General features: G+C 35.9%; 1 protein-coding gene across 3 annotated transcripts in view; it reads left to right on the top strand.

Moving 5' to 3' along the window:
- The window catches only part of LOC123562337 (uncharacterized), a 157,233-nt gene that overhangs the window by 25,878 nt on the left and 114,023 nt on the right, over nucleotides 1-17,332 (top strand). For all 3 annotated transcript variants that reach the window (XR_008369927.1, XM_053537137.1, XM_053537136.1), the window contains exons 20-35: nucleotides 1,311-1,442; nucleotides 2,021-2,209; nucleotides 3,071-3,196; nucleotides 3,476-3,787; nucleotides 4,295-4,489; nucleotides 5,728-5,868; nucleotides 6,784-6,969; nucleotides 8,173-8,334; nucleotides 9,120-9,323; nucleotides 10,054-10,182; nucleotides 10,493-10,681; nucleotides 12,782-12,922; nucleotides 13,658-13,846; nucleotides 14,767-14,895; nucleotides 15,373-15,573; nucleotides 16,992-17,129. Coding sequence is in view for 2 of the 3 variants with exons in the window: in XM_053537137.1 (XP_053393112.1) it covers nucleotides 1,311-1,442; nucleotides 2,021-2,209; nucleotides 3,071-3,196; nucleotides 3,476-3,787; nucleotides 4,295-4,489; nucleotides 5,728-5,868; nucleotides 6,784-6,969; nucleotides 8,173-8,334; nucleotides 9,120-9,323; nucleotides 10,054-10,182; nucleotides 10,493-10,681; nucleotides 12,782-12,922; nucleotides 13,658-13,846; nucleotides 14,767-14,895; nucleotides 15,373-15,573; nucleotides 16,992-17,129 (2,763 nt within the window). In the remaining variant the exon portion in view is untranslated. The remainder of the gene's footprint in view (nucleotides 1-1,310; nucleotides 1,443-2,020; nucleotides 2,210-3,070; nucleotides 3,197-3,475; nucleotides 3,788-4,294; nucleotides 4,490-5,727; nucleotides 5,869-6,783; nucleotides 6,970-8,172; nucleotides 8,335-9,119; nucleotides 9,324-10,053; nucleotides 10,183-10,492; nucleotides 10,682-12,781; nucleotides 12,923-13,657; nucleotides 13,847-14,766; nucleotides 14,896-15,372; nucleotides 15,574-16,991; nucleotides 17,130-17,332) is intronic.

Raw genomic sequence — 17,332 nt, 5'->3', positions numbered from 1 at the left:
TCTGTATGTGGTAAAGTTGTTGTATATATGTGGAGAACAGGTTAGCACATAACAAAAGGTTAATGTAGAACAGGTTAACACTGAACAACAGGAAAGTGCAGCACAAGTTAGCACAGAATAACAGGCTATTACAGAACAGGTTAGTGCAGAACAACAGGCTAGTACAGAACAGGTTAGTGCAGAACAGAAGATTTGTGCAGAACAGGTTAGTGCAGATCAACAGGTTAGTGTAGAACAGTTAGCACAAAACAACAGGTTAGCACAGATCAACAGGCTAGTGAAGAACAGGTTAGCACAGATCAACAGGCTAGTGAAGAACAGGTTAGCACAGATCAGCAGGCTAGTGAAGAACAGGTTAGCACAGATCAACAGGCTAGTGAAGAACAGGTTAGCATAGAACAGAAGATTTTTGCAGAACAGGTTAGTGCAATACAGGTGATTGCAGAAAAGGTTTGCAAAGAACAGCAGATAAGTGCAGAACAGGTTTGCAGTGAATAATAGGTTAGTGTAGAATAGGTTAGTGCAGAACAGGTAAGTGTAGAACAGTTAAGTACCGGTACTTTTAAGGAATCTAGAGTGGGTTTACTGACCACCAAGTAAAACCCAAAACTTCTGAAACAGCAGTCTAATATAAAATAGCTGTTAATGTTGTTTCGAAAATGCAGTGTAGCATAAAACTGCTGTTTATGGTGTTTTAAAATTGCACTCTAGAATAAAACTGTAAAAATGTTGTTTTGAAAGTGTGTTTTAACAGGAGAGAAAAATATGTTGTTAAAAAATAGCATAATATATGTATAAGATTTGTATGATGACCCTGTAACACATATTCAAAACAACATTGAGAAGAAATGAATCTTTTTTGTCATAATATTCTTTAATTCATTTTTTTTAAATCTACAGTATAAGAGTTAAGGCATGTTTGTTTCCTGTTGAAGGATCTACAGACTTAACCGCTGGCTTTGTTGGTGCCCTTGTCCAATCGCTTGGGCACTAATCGAGCCCTTGGGATTTTGCAGAATCCAACAAAACAAACATGATTGTGTGTGCAAGGGTATATGTTAACTAATTTTGAATAGAAACATCTCTTTTCAATATCAAGTCTATTGAGGTATTTTGACTGTTGATTACATTACCTGCTGTTTCAATCAGTATTTTGAAAAGTTATCTGAGACTTGTATATTTTTGAATGTTGGTTTTTTAGATTCTAAGTTGTCAAACTTGCTGTACCAAGTTTCTCAACATTGTTTTTAGTTTTTCTAGTGTTGCAGAATGCATTTTGTGTAATCAGTTTGTTTGCTTTAATTATTCAGGGAGCGGGTATAACTTACCGTATTGTGAGCGTAGTTCCAGCATCGGGTGCAGATCTGTTTACCATGCAGCCATATGATGGACGGTTATTCCTTGTTAACAGTGTAGTTGGGGATATCAACAGTCCTTACACTGTAAGTGCTTTGGCTTGTTCCCTTTTTGTTTGAATAAATATAGTTTTGATTATTAGGTTTTTTTTGTAAGAAAGTATAGCGATTTTCCTCTATTTTTATTGTGCAATTTCAAAAAAAAAAGAAGATATGATAGTGCTATTATTACTTTAGGTTACTGGATAGAGTCAGTGTCTGCTTAATAACTGAGTTTTTTTCTTCTTGGAGCTAAAGCAGACTTATACAGACTGTTTAAAATCTAGTTTGATAACCAGTCAGTTTGGACTGGTATCTCCAGATCACGAGTTGAATGATCTTATATTCCAGTTGCAAGTAGAAAAATTTTTACAGTTTATTATATTAAAATAAGTTTTTCCTAGTTAACATTTCCTAAGACAAGCATTTCCTCTGACTTTGGCTATTTGTTTTGAACTGTGATTTTTAGTAAACCAAATGTTTAAAATAATTTGCTAAATACCCGATATGGTATTGCATAAGAAGGTGTAAATTACTACTAATTTAATATGCCAATTCTAATTTATGAAGACATTGTATACCTGTGCCATGCTTGGAAATATTATTGTTGATGTTTTCCACTGCAGTTAACTATAGAAGCTCGTGACAATGACGTCAATGCAAGAACTGATACAGGAACCATAAGGATCACTGTAGTGCGCAACCAGGGCCCACCATTTTTCACCTCCAACGGCAACTATTTCCAAACTGTGGATGAAACATTGCCAGTGCTGAGTAGTGTACTGACTGTTACTGCAACCGATTCAGATTCTCAGGTAATTATTTTTCAAGTTAATAGAACATGATGGACACCTCCTGATCTTCTAGTTGATCTTCAATATATATCACATGATCACAGATACATTGTCACATGATCATAAATACATATCATATGGCCATAAATACATTGTCACATGACCATAAGTACATTGTCACATGATCATAAATACATATCACATGATCATAAATACATATACAAATCACATGATCATAAATACATATAATTTGATCACAAATACATTGTCACATAAAACATTCTGGCACTCTTATTATTTTTGCCCATGCCAAGATACTGTATTGGCATGCAGTATGTTTTGTGAAAAATTTCCTTAGGTGGGGACATTGGTAACTCTGTTACAAATTCTTGTTAGATTGGTGAATGTCGTTGTTCTTGCAGGAGGACTGTGTCAACTCGGTTTCGCTCAATAACTTGTTAAGAGTGACTGATTCAAATGACAAAGATGCAAAGTTTGAAAACCTGGTTTTCATAGAATTTCCATGTTTCTTGTGTTGTCTGTTAAAATAACATCTATGCAGAAATTTTTTTTTTATATTTTTTTCAAGAGCACAATATAAAACCCCTGAATACATAGACAGTTATAACATAAATTAAACAGAGTTGTTTCTAAATGGAAGGTTGATTTACAAGATGGAGCATTTTGCCATGGCGACACTTGCTTAAATTCTAGGAAAAGTTTTTTTTGTTTTTAAAGTTGAAAACATTGAAGCAAAATATATTAACAAGCAGAATATATTCTTAAATGGATATTTATTTAAGATTGTTTAGACTAAGGAGGCCAGGTCCAGTAAATTGTTTTGAAAGACAATATCGATGTGTTTTGATACATGCTTTTCAGACGGATCCAGTGACGTACTCATTGACCTTTTTGGACATCGGATCCTTCTACTTCAGTATTGATTCATCGAGCGGACTTATTTCCGTCAGGAGGGAACTCACAACGGATGATGCTCTCTCTTACAGTGTAAGTGTGGTGGTCCCTTGTACTTTCTGAAAGATAAGTGATGTATGCTGATTTGTGATGTAAATAGATTTTTTTGCAAGTAGAGAAAATCAGAGCTGAACTACATTGTTGACTTAATTTTTGCTAACAGTGATGGGTATTTTTTAGTTAAGAAGCAAAACTTACTATCAGTAGAAGTTTGTCAAGCTTTTTGCTGAGCGGTATTCTTTTTTATGATCTGCTATTGTTTTTACAATGGTATGGTTTTGAAAAGTCAGATCACTTGCGTTTTTGTTGCAGTTCCGTGTTGTAGCCACAGATTCTGGAGGCCTGTCGGCAACAGCAACTGCTGTGGTCACAGTAAACAGAAATCTGAATGATCCAGCATGGTTTGATACAACATACAATAGAGAAATAGACGAGAACTACCCGCTACAGACTGAAATCATCTCGCTAGCAGCAAATGACCCAGACACCCAAGCACCACACAATTCACTTGTTTACAGTATTGTGACATTCAGCAATAATGCTGCAAACTACTTCAGTATCTCGAGCAGCGGGTCGTTAACTCTAACAAACACGTTAGTAGGAACAAACGTGGATACATGGACGGTAATATTTTCAGATAAAATATTCATCTTTTCTTATAGCTTTTAGCTCTAACAAACATGTTAGTAGGAACAAATGTGGATGAATGGATGGTAATATTTTCTGATAAAATATTCATCTGTTTTTTTTTTTTGTGATAAAACTTTCAAGTCTGTGAGATAGTAGTATCATTACCGAGAAACGTAAGAGTTTTATATCTAGCAATTTTCATTTTGGAGTGAACCTAGGAACTAGTAACAATTTCTTTTGAGTTAAGTGATTAGCTACTTAAATAATAGACGAAGCTGTTGCCTTTTTTGCTACATCGTTTTATTTACCTATTGCACACTTGGGTGAATTTTGCTGTTTGTCTTTTTTCAAACCATTATTAGTGTGGGGGTATATGTAAGTGCTATTTGTAAGATGTGTAATGACTGTGGTATCAATATTTTTTGTAATAACTAAGTCTTGTTATTAGATATAAGGTTTAGCTAGCTGCTTACATAAGTCATACTCTTATTCAATTTACAGTTTGAAGTGACAGTGAGAGATCAAGGCCTGCCAACCTCAAGGTCAGCTGCTGGTAGAGCAACTGTAACCATTACCGTGAGAAGGAATGAGTTCTCTCCCTTGTTCTTTAACTCCACGTACTATGCTGTTATCCTGGAGACAGCAAGCATTGGATCACAAGTAGCTGAAGTGTCGGCTCAGGACCAGGATACCAGTGTAAATTTTCTACATGTTCTGTATTTTTTTGGGGCCTTATTTTGGGGAATATAAATAGGCTGCATCCTCCTGTCTGTTCATCCTGCTCTCAAACTCTGTGTCCAGTTCAGTGTGTGCGTGCATGCGCTTGTGTCCGTTTAAATTCTAGTTCGGGCTGTAACTTCAACATTCATAGGGGGATTTGAAAATAATTTGACACAAATGTTAAGGTGCGTCACGCTTATGACCAGGTCTCTCAGGTCAAGGTCAAGGTCACAAAATGATTCATACCTAAAGTATTCTGGCATATTTTACACAGACAACTGTAGCATTCTTTTTGCATGCTTTTGGGGCATTTGTCACTAATAGTGACTGCTCTTGGAATAGTTATGGGATTGGTAAGATGATTACTTTTGTAAGGTTAAAAACTGGGTAAAGATATTATTGATGGGGTAAGGCTATGGGATTGGTAATGTTATTAGTGGGTTACAGTTATTATTTTGGTAAGGTAATAGAAGGGGTTACCTTACGGATGTGTAAAGTTATTAGTTCCAGAAGGTTATGGGATTTTTATAGAATGTAGTTACCGGTATCAATTTTATAGGGTTATTAATGAAGTAAGGTTATTGGTGGAGCAAGGTTGTCAGTGGGATAAGGTTTTGGAATGGGTAAGGTTAATTGAGTGGCAAGGTTAAAGAATGGAAAAGGCCATTAGTGGGGTAAGGTTTTGGGATTGGTAGTGTTGTAGATGGAGGTAAAATTATGGGATGGGCGAGGTTATTAGGGAGGTAAGGCTGTGGGACTGGTAAGGTTATTGGTTGGGAAAGGTTCTGTGGGATTAGTGGGCGATAGCTGTGCTGATCTTTTGTGGTCACAATATAGGACACACTGTAAACATTTCTTTTATATATGGGTACTCATTTTTACATTTGTAAAAGAAGATAATGTGTAAACAATCGCAGAAATGCATTGCTTAGTTGTTGAAAGATTTATAACAATTTACTTTTCTCTCCATGAGGGTTATCCTGCTTTCACACTTTTAATACCATGTTTTTCAATCCACACTTTGTGATAAATTGATTTAGAAGCTGTAATTTCTATTGTAACTTGCTGCTACAGAATAAAGTCCCAGTTGAGACAGAGTTGAACAGGTAATTTTGAAGTACCTAGAGTCCTTTAAATGAGAAAAATGGACAGTTATTTTATTTCTTTAAACGGATTTCTGTACTTGCTTAATCAGATTGTTTGTAACATTTCAGTCACAGTTCAATCAGCTCTCATTCCAAGTGATTGGTGATGACCCTGCACCAACATACTTCAACACTGGTACTGTGTTCCAAGGACGTGCACAAATTGTCGTTAGGTCGAACCTGGCATCAGGAGATCGTGATAGATATTTTGTAAGTATACTGTGTGAATGACACTAGTGGATGTTGGACAATGAGTGGCACCTACTGTGCTCAAGTCTGTGGATGTTGGACAGTGAGTGGCACCTACTGTGCTCAAGTCTGTCAGAAAATATGGATGATAGGGAGTAAATAGTTTCATAAATTTTCTTCACTCCAGTCTTCCAATAACTAAAAACTTATTTTCCCAATTAGCATGTCTCTTAAAGTGCCGATCCAATGTATGGGAAATTACGTATACATTGTCAATATGAAGTAAAGTTGCGCATGTTGTCTAGATACCTGATTATTTTTTCTGAAGTTACGAGCCTGTTGTGGATGAAAATTTTATCAAGCATCATTCAGGGAAGCATGTGTTGGGCAATATTGACATCATTTTTGTTCCCCGCTGTATTATACTGTGAAATCATTTTTATTCGCATAGGACGAATTTTCGCGTATTTCGCGCTAGGACCGAATGCGCGAATTTAAGACTGCGCTATTATTATCTTTTTGTTATATGTTTTCATTTCTAAAATTGAAAATGCGCGAATTAAAGCCCGTGCGAAACAGTCCTTTTTCACGTTTGCGCAAAATTTCATGCCAGCGAATTTAAATGATTTCACAGTACATGTATAGGCTACCTTAGTAACTGATCACATGCCTATCTTAATTGACAGCATAATTTTTTTTTTAACTGATAACTTGCAGTGCATTTATAAGTGCAACCTTACGAGCAAGTCCTATCGTGTTAACCTACATTAGTTTAAGATTTAACTTTATTGAAATGTTCTGTTTGGCTTTCATCAGTTTTATCATGATACTACTACATTATGGCTTTAAATATGTGTGGAAGTATTACACAAATTGAAAAAAGTCGGTACAAGTTGAATCAATTTTGGATTAGTTTCATTGTTTGTATATTTTCAGGTTAGAGTACTGGCAAGAGACAACGGATCTCCAGCACGGTCGGCGACGGCAGTTGTTGTTGTTGATATTCAGCGTAACTTCCAAGCCCCTGTCTGGGATAGGAGGATATATGGTGCAACTATATCAGAGATTCAGAGCTTTGGCGTTCCCTTCGTAGAGGTGTTGGCAACTGATGGTGATTCCCAGGTTAGTGAAATACATGTGAGCTGCGCCATGAGAAAACCAACATAGTGGCTTTGCGACCAGCATGGATCCAGACCAGCCTGCACATCCGCGCAGTCTGGTCAGGATCCATGCTGTTCGCTAACAGTTTCTGTAATTGCAATAAGCTTTGAAAGCGAACAGCATGGATCCTGACCAGACTGCGCGGATGCGCAGGCTAGTCTGGATCAATGCTGGTCGCAGAGCCACTATGTTGGTTTTCTCATGGCACGGCTCATGTATTGATTGGTCAGTGGTATTCATATAACTATAATTAAATTTTTAAGGTAGATATGTTGACATTTCAGAAGCAAGTAGTTAGATTCAGTTTTCTGAAATATGGGAAATAGTGAAGAAGCTTTATAAATGGTAAATATCTAAATGAAAACTAGACCCAAATTTCATATGCGACGGCATGATCAGATGCTAAATATAGTTTATGTGAACATAAAATTAACAAGTTTATGTGTATTAAAAGTATTATGTGTTAGGTTGAAAATAGAACAGGCTGTATACATGTGTAGCTGAACACAGTATAAATGTGTACTACCACTAAAAACTGCTGTTACTGCATGACATTTAATTATGAATGTAGCTCTGCATAGAAAACAAATTTATATATTTAGTAAAGTTAAATATATTTGGTGGAAATTGTATGATGATTAACCAGGATGTTCAGTCCAATACTTGAAAATATATTGATGAAAATTTTCATACCAGTACTTTGAAATTAAATTAAAAATAACTACTTACCTTTTTGGATAAAGACAGCAAGGTGGTGATATTTTCCTGGCTACATTTGTATTTACCTTGAAAACAAGGGATGTTATAAAGAAAAACTGACTAGGCTTCTCAATATATAACTTTATAATGATTTAATATATGCCATGATCATAATTGGTAATTAATGTGGCCTCCTTGGCTGATTTATTAAGTTCGATGACCTAAAATCACTTGCCCCTCACTGATACGGGTTTGAGTCTCACTTAGGGCATTGAATTCTTTGTGAGGAAGCCATCCAGTTTGCTTATAGACGATGGGTGGTTCTATCAAGGTGTCTGCCTGTTATGAAATAATGCATGGAAGGGCACCCGGGGTCCTCCTCCACCATCAAAAGCTGGAAAGACGACGAATGAGATATAATTGTGTTGTTGTGATGTTAAACTTGAAAGCAATTATATTTTGCAGGCACCCCACAACACGGTAAACTATGCCTTGGAGTCAGCAAATTACAATACAATCAATGGCGTAGTGGACGCTATAGCATACTTCCAGGTGAACCCATCAAGTGGAGAGATCAGCCTTAGACAGTCTCTAACCATTGATGATAACAATCCATCTACATACACGGTATTTAATGATTTTGTTATGCTGTAAAATTGTTACTCTTGCTGGATGTAAATGACAGCTTTTCTTGATTTTTCCTATAGATCTTATCCACAGTTTTGAATATTTTCTAGTGATTTACCTCCAAATTAGCTTAACAGTGACTTAATTCTCAAAACTGATGCTCTCGTAAACAAGTTAGACTGATTACGAGTCTTGTAATGCAGTTTTCCATTGGTCAGTTTAAAATTTTAGCTCCGAATCAACCAATAAGCTGTAGCAGTTTCAAGACTATTTTTATGTAATCTTAAATGTATATAATTGTTTATTTAGCAACACACTACAAAATGCAGTTTAAACAGAAATATTTCTCGTGATTTTACCCTGTGACTAAATAAAATAATTTTCTTTTCAATTTTACAGCTTTGTGAGCGTGTTCTTACACAGGTCTTTCCTAGAACTCAATAGATTACATAACTTTTATATTTAATATAAATAATTTCAATTTTTGACTGTTTTGCCAGTTGTTTCTCAGTCTCATTTCTTTAGAGCATCAACACCTCGGCACCCTGGCTTGCTCAATCAGTTCAAAAGGTCCTATATTGACCTATGTTTGGATCACTCAAAACCTGGAGAACTTAAGCATTGTGATCACTCCTTTGCTACTTTGAGCAATCGATGCTTTACTGTCATGTTTGGCTATAACAATGAAAAATTTCTTTTCTGTTATTTCATGGTTTTTCTCCAGAATCTGTTCGTATGTTCTGCTGCTTTGAATTTGTTATATAACATAGTTTTTACTCATTCAGTTGACACTAAGAGCCTTTGACCTGGGAACACCTCAGCGTGAAACTACCCAGAGAGCCTCTGTTACAGTGAATGTTCTACGCAATAACAACCCTCCTGTATTCATCCGCACACCTTATGGTACTACAATTAGCAAGGACCAGAGCACAACTCTCAGTGTTTACACAGTGACGGCAACTGATGCAGATTTCAGTACTGCAAATAATGTAGGTTGCCTTTTACATAGTGCGTCTTCCATTGTACACAGCTTTCATTACAGGAAAATAGGAAACACAGTTTTTTAGGAATTAATGCACACTGTATGTGGTAATAGAGGTCGGCAGTTGTAGAGTTAACAGCTGACCAACAGTGTTTAACCTTTAGCCTGCTGGCGGCAAGTGATATTGCCTTTGCGACCAGTGCAGACCAAGATCAGCCTGCACATCCGTGCAGGCTGATCATGGTCTGCACTGTTCGCTATTCAGTCAGTAAATTTTTAGTGAACATCCCTTTGAATAATAAATGGTTTTGCCCAAACTGAATGATGGACCAGTCCATTTTAGAAATTTAGCAGGGTAAAGGTTAAGATGTGAAGGGACATTATTGAAATCGATTTTTGAAAATCTCCTCACGTTTTAGAGTTAAAATACTGTTATTTATTGATATTCGCAAATTTTTACATCTTAAGAAGTTAAGTCGTATTGATAGCTCTTTCCTTTCAATATGAAACTATTTGCAATGAATAGGACAGGATAAACTTTTGTACATGTAAAAATAAAAGTGAAATTTTTTATTGCAAGTATTTTACAGAAAGAAATAGTTTTTGTTGTTGAAAAATAAAGCAGACAATAGGGAACTTTTAATTACAATTGAGGAATGTTTTCATTTCTTTTGAAAAACATTTAAGCTTGCTTGAAAAGCATGTGCACTTAATTATTGTGTCTCATTTATTTTCAGCTGTTTGGAGTAGTTAGATACCAACTTGTTGGTGTTGGTTCTGCCCTTAATTTCTTCACTGTTGATGATACCACTGGAGTTATCTCCCTTACCCAGAGCATTGCCGGAGATACAGCCACAGAGTATACTGTAAGTTAGTGGCATTGAAATTTTTATATACAATATATTAGGTAGTTCTCCTTGTACTATGAAAGGAATAAATCGGAATAGATTTAGTTTCAGTGTGAAAATGTGTTAAATTTTTTTGGCAGTTGGCATTTGTAGGATTTAGTTTCAGGGAATTGTTAAAGCGTTCAGATTTTTGCTGGAAAAAAAGCAGTGATAGTTACAGTATGCCACAAAGCATTATGTAGTTTGGTACACTGATGCAGTGTAGGAGGTTACCACTCTTGTGACTCAACATGTATGTTAGTTAAACTCCTGTTTTTTTTTATTACAGCTGATCGTACAAGCTTATGACAATGGTTTTCCAGCATTATATGATACAGAGGTTGTAACCATCACTGTGAATCGTAACACGGAAAGACCAGTTTTCGACCAAGATAACTATGTAGTATCTATTCCAGAGACCCAAACTCTTGGAATAACAATTGAAACTGTGAGAGCCACTGATCCAGATGCTCTCTTTGTAAGTGTCTATCACTATAGCTTTTTTAGCTTGACTATACGACTCACATCGGAGTCCTTCGCATCCCCACCTTGGTTAAAGTTTTTTTACACTTTCTGTTTTTATGCCCCCCTTCGAAGAAGGAGGGGTATATTGTTTTGCAGATGTTGGTCGGTCGGTCTGTCGGTATGTAGACCAATTGGTTTCCGGATGATAACTCAAGAACACTTGAGTCTAGGATCATGAAACTTGATAGGGAGGTTGATCATGACCAGCAAATGACCCCTATTGATTTTGAGGTCAGTCAGTCATAGGTCAAGGTCACAGTGACCTGGAACAGTTAAACGGTTTTCGGATGATAATTCAAGAAGGCCTAGGCCTAGGATCATGAAAGTTGATAGGGAGGTTGATCATGATCAGCAAAGGACCCCTATTGATTTTGAGGCCAGTAAGTCAAAGGTCAAGGTCACAGTGACCCGGAACAGTTAAATGGTTTCTGGATGATAACTCAAGAACACTTGTGCCAAGGATCATGAAACTTAATAGGGAGGTTGTTCATGACCAGCAGATGTCCCCTATTGATTTTGAGTTCAGTAGGTCAAAGGTCAAGGTCACAGTGACCCGGAACAGTTAAACGGTTTCCGGATGATAACTCAAGAATGCTTAGGCCTAAGATCATGAAAGTTGATAGGGAGGTTGATCATGACCAGCAGATGACCCCTATTGATTTTCAGGCCAAAGGTCAAGGTCAAAGTGACTCAGAACAGTTAAACGGTTTCGCGACAATCACTTGAGAATGCTTGGGCCTAGGATCACGAAACTTGATAGGGAGGACCAGCAGATGATTTTCAGGTCAGAAAGTTGAAGGTCAAGGTCAAAGTGACCCAGAACAGTTAAACCATTTCAGCATGATAACTTGTGCTGACTTGGGCTTAGGATCACAAAACTTAATAGGGAGGTTGATCATGACCAGCAGATGACCCCAATTGATGTTGAGGTCAGTAAGTCAAAGGTCAAGGTAACATTGACCCAGAACAGTAGAACGTTTGTGTACATTTACCAAATAATATTTCTGTTCATTGTGCAATTACTGAATGCATCAAGGGGGGCATTTCGTGTTCTACGAGCTCTTGTTTCTCCTTATCTATGTAACTATTGATTTGCTTTAAACTTAAATAGTTATTCCTCATCATCACCCACATTATATGGCACAAGGGCCATAACTCTCACACCAATATTTCATGAATTATCCCCCCTTTTTACTTAGAATTTCAGGTTAAAGTTTTGATGCACTTTCACTCTATCTCAGTTATTCCTAAATGGCTTTGATTTAAACTGAAAGTAGTTGTTCCACAGCATTTCCCACATCATATGACACAAGGCCCATAACTCTGGTACCAAAAAGCATTCTGAAACTTTGAATAATCACATCAGAAAATGTGTAAATAGGTGCTTGATCATGATTATATTACATGTTGTTTGATTATGATTACAAGTAATTGAAATTTCCAGATGTATTTGATCCCTTTAGATTTCAAAACAAAATGTAATTGATTACATCTGAACGCAATTCCCGATTATGATTACTTCTTGTATAGCTTGTTATAAGATTTCTGGCTGGCTCAGTTGATCTTCAACATTATAAATCTTACATTTCTAGCAAGTCTCAAAATGTCACCTTGCCTTTGATGAATTTGAGATTGAACTCTGTATCAGTCAGGTGCGGGAGTTTGGGAGCTAGTCTGCAAGTTCTGCAGTCATTATTTCTATTCTGCATCTGTGCCCATCTCTTGCAATTTTATTAGACCTGGCTTCTTGAAACTTTATTTTTGCCAATTTATTTTGCAGTAGTTTTGAGTTTCTTACTGAGTAAAAGTCATATATTAAAGTAATAAATAAACATCTTGTTCAACATTAGAATCAGTTGAATTTGCCAGTAGCTTCAAGGTATTGTCTGTTTTCTTTGTACGTATATTTAAAGGGTGAGATATTATTTTTCCTGTCCAACCCTCAACTTTACTGCTTTTAAAAAATACCTTGACAGTTTTTTCTCACCTTTAACATGTATCAGTTAGATTAATGTTAATGACCTTGCTTGTAACTTGTACCATCTTTGAACAGGGAGGAATCAACAATGTGGAATACTTTGCCACGGGCACTCAAAGGGCGCTACAATATTTCTTCCTGAATCCCTCTACTGGAGAGGTGTCTGTGAGACAGTCTTTGCAAAATGATGTTGGATTTGATAATGGACAGTACACTGTAAGTACTTGTATTTACCATGTTTTAAAATTAAATTGTTTGCACACAGTCTTCCCTAATAGTCTTAAATAAATATTTAAGTAAAGAATAATATTGTATACTGTTAAGTCATTAATAGAGCTGTGCCATGAGAAAACCAACATAGTGGGTATGCGACCAGCAAGGATCCAGACCAGCCTGCGCATCCGCGCAGTCTGGTCAGGATCCATGCTGTTCGCTAACAGTTTCTCCAATTCCAATAGGCTTTAAAAGCGAACAGCATGGAGCCTGACCAGACTGCGCGGATGTGCAGGCTGGTCTGGATCGATGCTGGTCGCAAAGCCACTATGTTGGTTTTCTCATGGCACGGCTCAATAGTTTTATGGGACATATTTTTGTTGATTTCATGCTAAAATAAATCCCAATGGTCAAACATAGTCCCCATTCATTAAATGTTTACCGGTTAAAATCCAGAAATTGATATCCCCATGAAACTTTTCACCAAACCATGAAATTAAAATGATTACACTACATCAGGTGTTTCGCTGCAGTGCCCACCAGTGCCCACCTGCACCGAAAATAATTGTAGGGATACCTCATCCTCCTGTGCCATGAAAAGCAGGAAAATTAGCATACAAATAGTGCTTTAGTATGACAAAACTAAGAAAAATATCTTTACCCAAACATATACAACTAATTTATGTTGTCTTTGTATCATAATGAACATATAATAATGCTGCCATGTTTCTACTGCAGATGACTGTATTTGCTCGTGATAATGGAACCCCACAGCTGCAGAGTGCACAGGCTGCCACGGTCACAATCAGTGTGATTAGAAATAACTTTGGCCCAGTGTTCCAGAACACGCCGTATAGTAGAGATATTTCACAGAGCACCAGTTCAGGGACAAGTGTCTTCCAAGTACTTGCCACAGATGCCGATACAGTAAGTTTTTTTTTTTATGTAACACACGTTTGCCTTCCCTAAAGGTGAGTATGGACTAGGAATATATTAGTAGAAGGTGTGAACCTCCCGCAGGGTGAATGTTTTGGTGTTGAAATATGACAGAAGGCATCTCCAGCTATTTACCTATCTACAAAAATTAATATGGAAAAGTTGTGTTGTAGCAGAGAATCAAATTGAGCATTTAACTCGTTATCATAACTATGTTTGCTATAGCATTTATTTATCATGTTTTTGAAATAATGGGAAAGAAATAAAGTCTGTACACATTTTTGGGTATGACACTAGCATAATAACATTTTGCTCTGCTGAAACAAAACTTTCTCAGTTTTTACCTATTAAAGGAAATCAGTTTACAAACAATGTTTCAACAGATGAATTATTAAATCCATTAAATAAAAGTGATGAAATACTAGGCAGAGCATTGTATTTTTAGCTGGACTATTTGGAGAATAAAGATACATGTAGCTATGATACCCACTTTGGCATTGTAGTTGGCATTGCCATTGCAAGCAGGTACCTTAACTACGTGACATAGGGGGACATAGTGAATATTTTATTTTAGAAAGCAATTTAATAAAACTTAAAAATATACACATAAAATGTGTGTTATTTACAAAACTAAGCAACTTTCAATCAAAACTGTTTCATAATAGTTACTTTTTTGTTCAGGTTTAAGTATTTGAACTGTGTATCACCTAGGTAATTTTCTAGATTTTCTCTTCAGAATAAAGGGGTTGATAGGTAAACAAACACCAGGAACCGAAGTATAGGTGTTTATAACAGATGCATTTCTCAGTACATGATATTATAATTCAGGTTCCGGTTTATAGTATTTTGGCTCTGCTTATTAGACCTTATAACCATTTCTTACAGTTGTTTGAATCATGTAAATGTTTCAGAACCAGTTCAATGCTGTGTCCTACAGTATCGTTGGCGATAACGAGGCTCTCAATCTGTTCAGCATTGATCAGAACGGCAATATCAGAACAACAGACAGTCTGTTTGCCCGTTCAGAGGCTTCATACACGGTATGTTTTACCTTCATACTTCATTTCAATACGGGACAGAAATTGAAAATTGTACATACAAATACCAAGGAAAGAAATGACCTCATCTTTGTTTAGATGCAGCCCTACAGCTGATATTGTTGAGAACTGCTGTAGTACCTTTAAAAGTGTGTTGTTAAATTTGATATTAAATTCTACTTATTTTGGTATTTAATTAATTATTATATCACTTGACAGCAGGCCGATCAATTAGCAGTGAGACAGTTTGAGAGTAACAAACATTCTCTGCTCAGCTTGTCAGTTAGTGGTAATACACTTAGTGACTAAATATTAAGAAATTTTATTGTTATCTGGAAAATTTAAATGAGGACTTCTGGCATTAGATGTCAGTAACTTTGCTCTTGTAATATAAATATCACTTGGATGTCAGTACTTCATGTTCTATAACTTGATTTTATATATGCTTGTAGATGTATATTTATACTTTATATAATTTAGGTACGAGTTATGGCTCAAGATAATGGTATTCCAGCCCGCACAGCTTATGAAGTTGTTGTGCTTACCCTTTCAAGAAATGAGAACACTCCATCATGGATCACTCCATCCAGTTTTGGCAATTATCAAGACACCACTCAAGTACTAGAAACTGTCGGCTTCAACACACAGATATATGATTTCCAGGCTGTAGACAATGATATTGTAAGTCTACTATTGTTGCCTCAAAGTCTTGTTTTTCAGTATTGTAAGGAACAGGTTAAAAAGACTGGATTTTATACTCCCTGTGACAGTGACCCTGGAGACATATAGTGTTTAAACTGTATGTCCTTCATTCAGTCCGTCTATAACTCTTTCATCCTTTTTTGTGTATTCAACTCCTTTTTATCCAATTCGAATGAAATTTGGTATACTACATATTTACCTTTTTTACTCAGATCTTTAGGTATCCAGTTTTCATCCATTTAAAATGAAATTCGGTGTGCACCATCAACAACATGTACATAGTTTAATTTTTTCTTTGAGGTATTTTCCTGCTTTTGGCTATATATATGATATTACAATAGCACCTCTGTACTTAACTTTCCCTACAGTTCCATCCAATCCAAATGAAACTTTGTATACATCATCAACAGACATGCACATATTGTTGGCACTTTCATGTCTGATTATTTTCATGAGTTATGCGCCTTTTTGGGGGCTTTACAATATACACAAAATGTATTTAGCATACAGCTACATTTGTACCTTGTAAACTGAACTTCATCAGTTTCCATCCAGTTCTAATGAAACTTAGTGAACATCATCATTATGATGTGGAGATATCATCTCAAGTTTCATTTCTGATTACCATGTTTAAGTAAGCATTTTTTAGACTTTTATATTATTATTCTGTTAAGCATTTTCAGAGGGCATATGCCTTACAATGTACACCTCATTCTTGTCATGAAATGTTTTGTATTTTCTCTTTGCCATGAGGCAGAAATTTTGATAAGAAAAAGTAAGTTTATCCCTAGGAGATACGAGTACAAAGTGTAAAAGAAGATGATAAATGTTGCTTTTTATTTGCTGAATTTACATCCCACATTTTTTCAGATCTATCTCAGTGTATCTCTGGTAAAGATATTAGTACATTTTGTAGGATAAAAGAATTAAAGTTGGTAATCTTAAAGCTTAGCTCAACATGTACATGAAATGTTGTTTTTTTTTTTTATATAATATATTACATAACTTTGGGCCAGTATTCATCAATGTTTTAAGTCTAAATCTTAGACTGAATTGCCCTATATTTGATAATCGTGTACAGATTTTGTTGAAACTTGTATCAACAGCAAAAATCTATGCAAAGTTCCAGCAGGATAGGGTTATCACAAAGGGAGTTATGGCAATTTAAATGTTTTAGGTTTAAAGTCTTGAGTCTTAATTTCAGACATAAAACAGTGATGAATGCAGGCCCAGTTTTCAGCCTTGTAGCCTTTGCAAATTATAAGAAATAGATATAATCGAGTATGTGATATACAGTTTTATTAACAGTTGATGTCTATTCAAAATGACAGGTATTTCCTGGTTTATGCATGGTAGTGTGATTTTGTTAGTGAATTCTGTAATTGTTACATTCACAGGCTGCTCCTTACAATACTCTGAAGTTCACAGTGGTTGGAGACAACCCAGCACCTCTTTACTTCTCAGTTGCCGAGACAACAGGGGTGGTCACTCTGAGATCAGCTCTTTATGCAGACACCACACAAAATCAGTATATTGTAAGTGATTTGATAAATTTTAAGTAGAAAAAAAACATGTACATGTACATTTCAGACATAATATTGTGCCAATAAACATTTTACCTGTTTTGATAGACATATAATTTTGTGTTGAAATGTAAAGTTATAAAAAATGTCAAAAGTTGAATATTTCAACTTCTGAAGTAATTTTCTCAGCTGCCTAGAACTACCTTTTTAAGGCT

Source organism: Mercenaria mercenaria, chromosome 2, assembly GCF_021730395.1.
Source record: "Mercenaria mercenaria strain notata chromosome 2, MADL_Memer_1, whole genome shotgun sequence".
NCBI lineage: Eukaryota > Metazoa > Mollusca > Bivalvia > Venerida > Veneridae > Mercenaria > Mercenaria mercenaria.
Note: the sequence above shows the minus strand (reverse complement) of the source record. Positions and strands in the feature narration are given on the sequence as shown.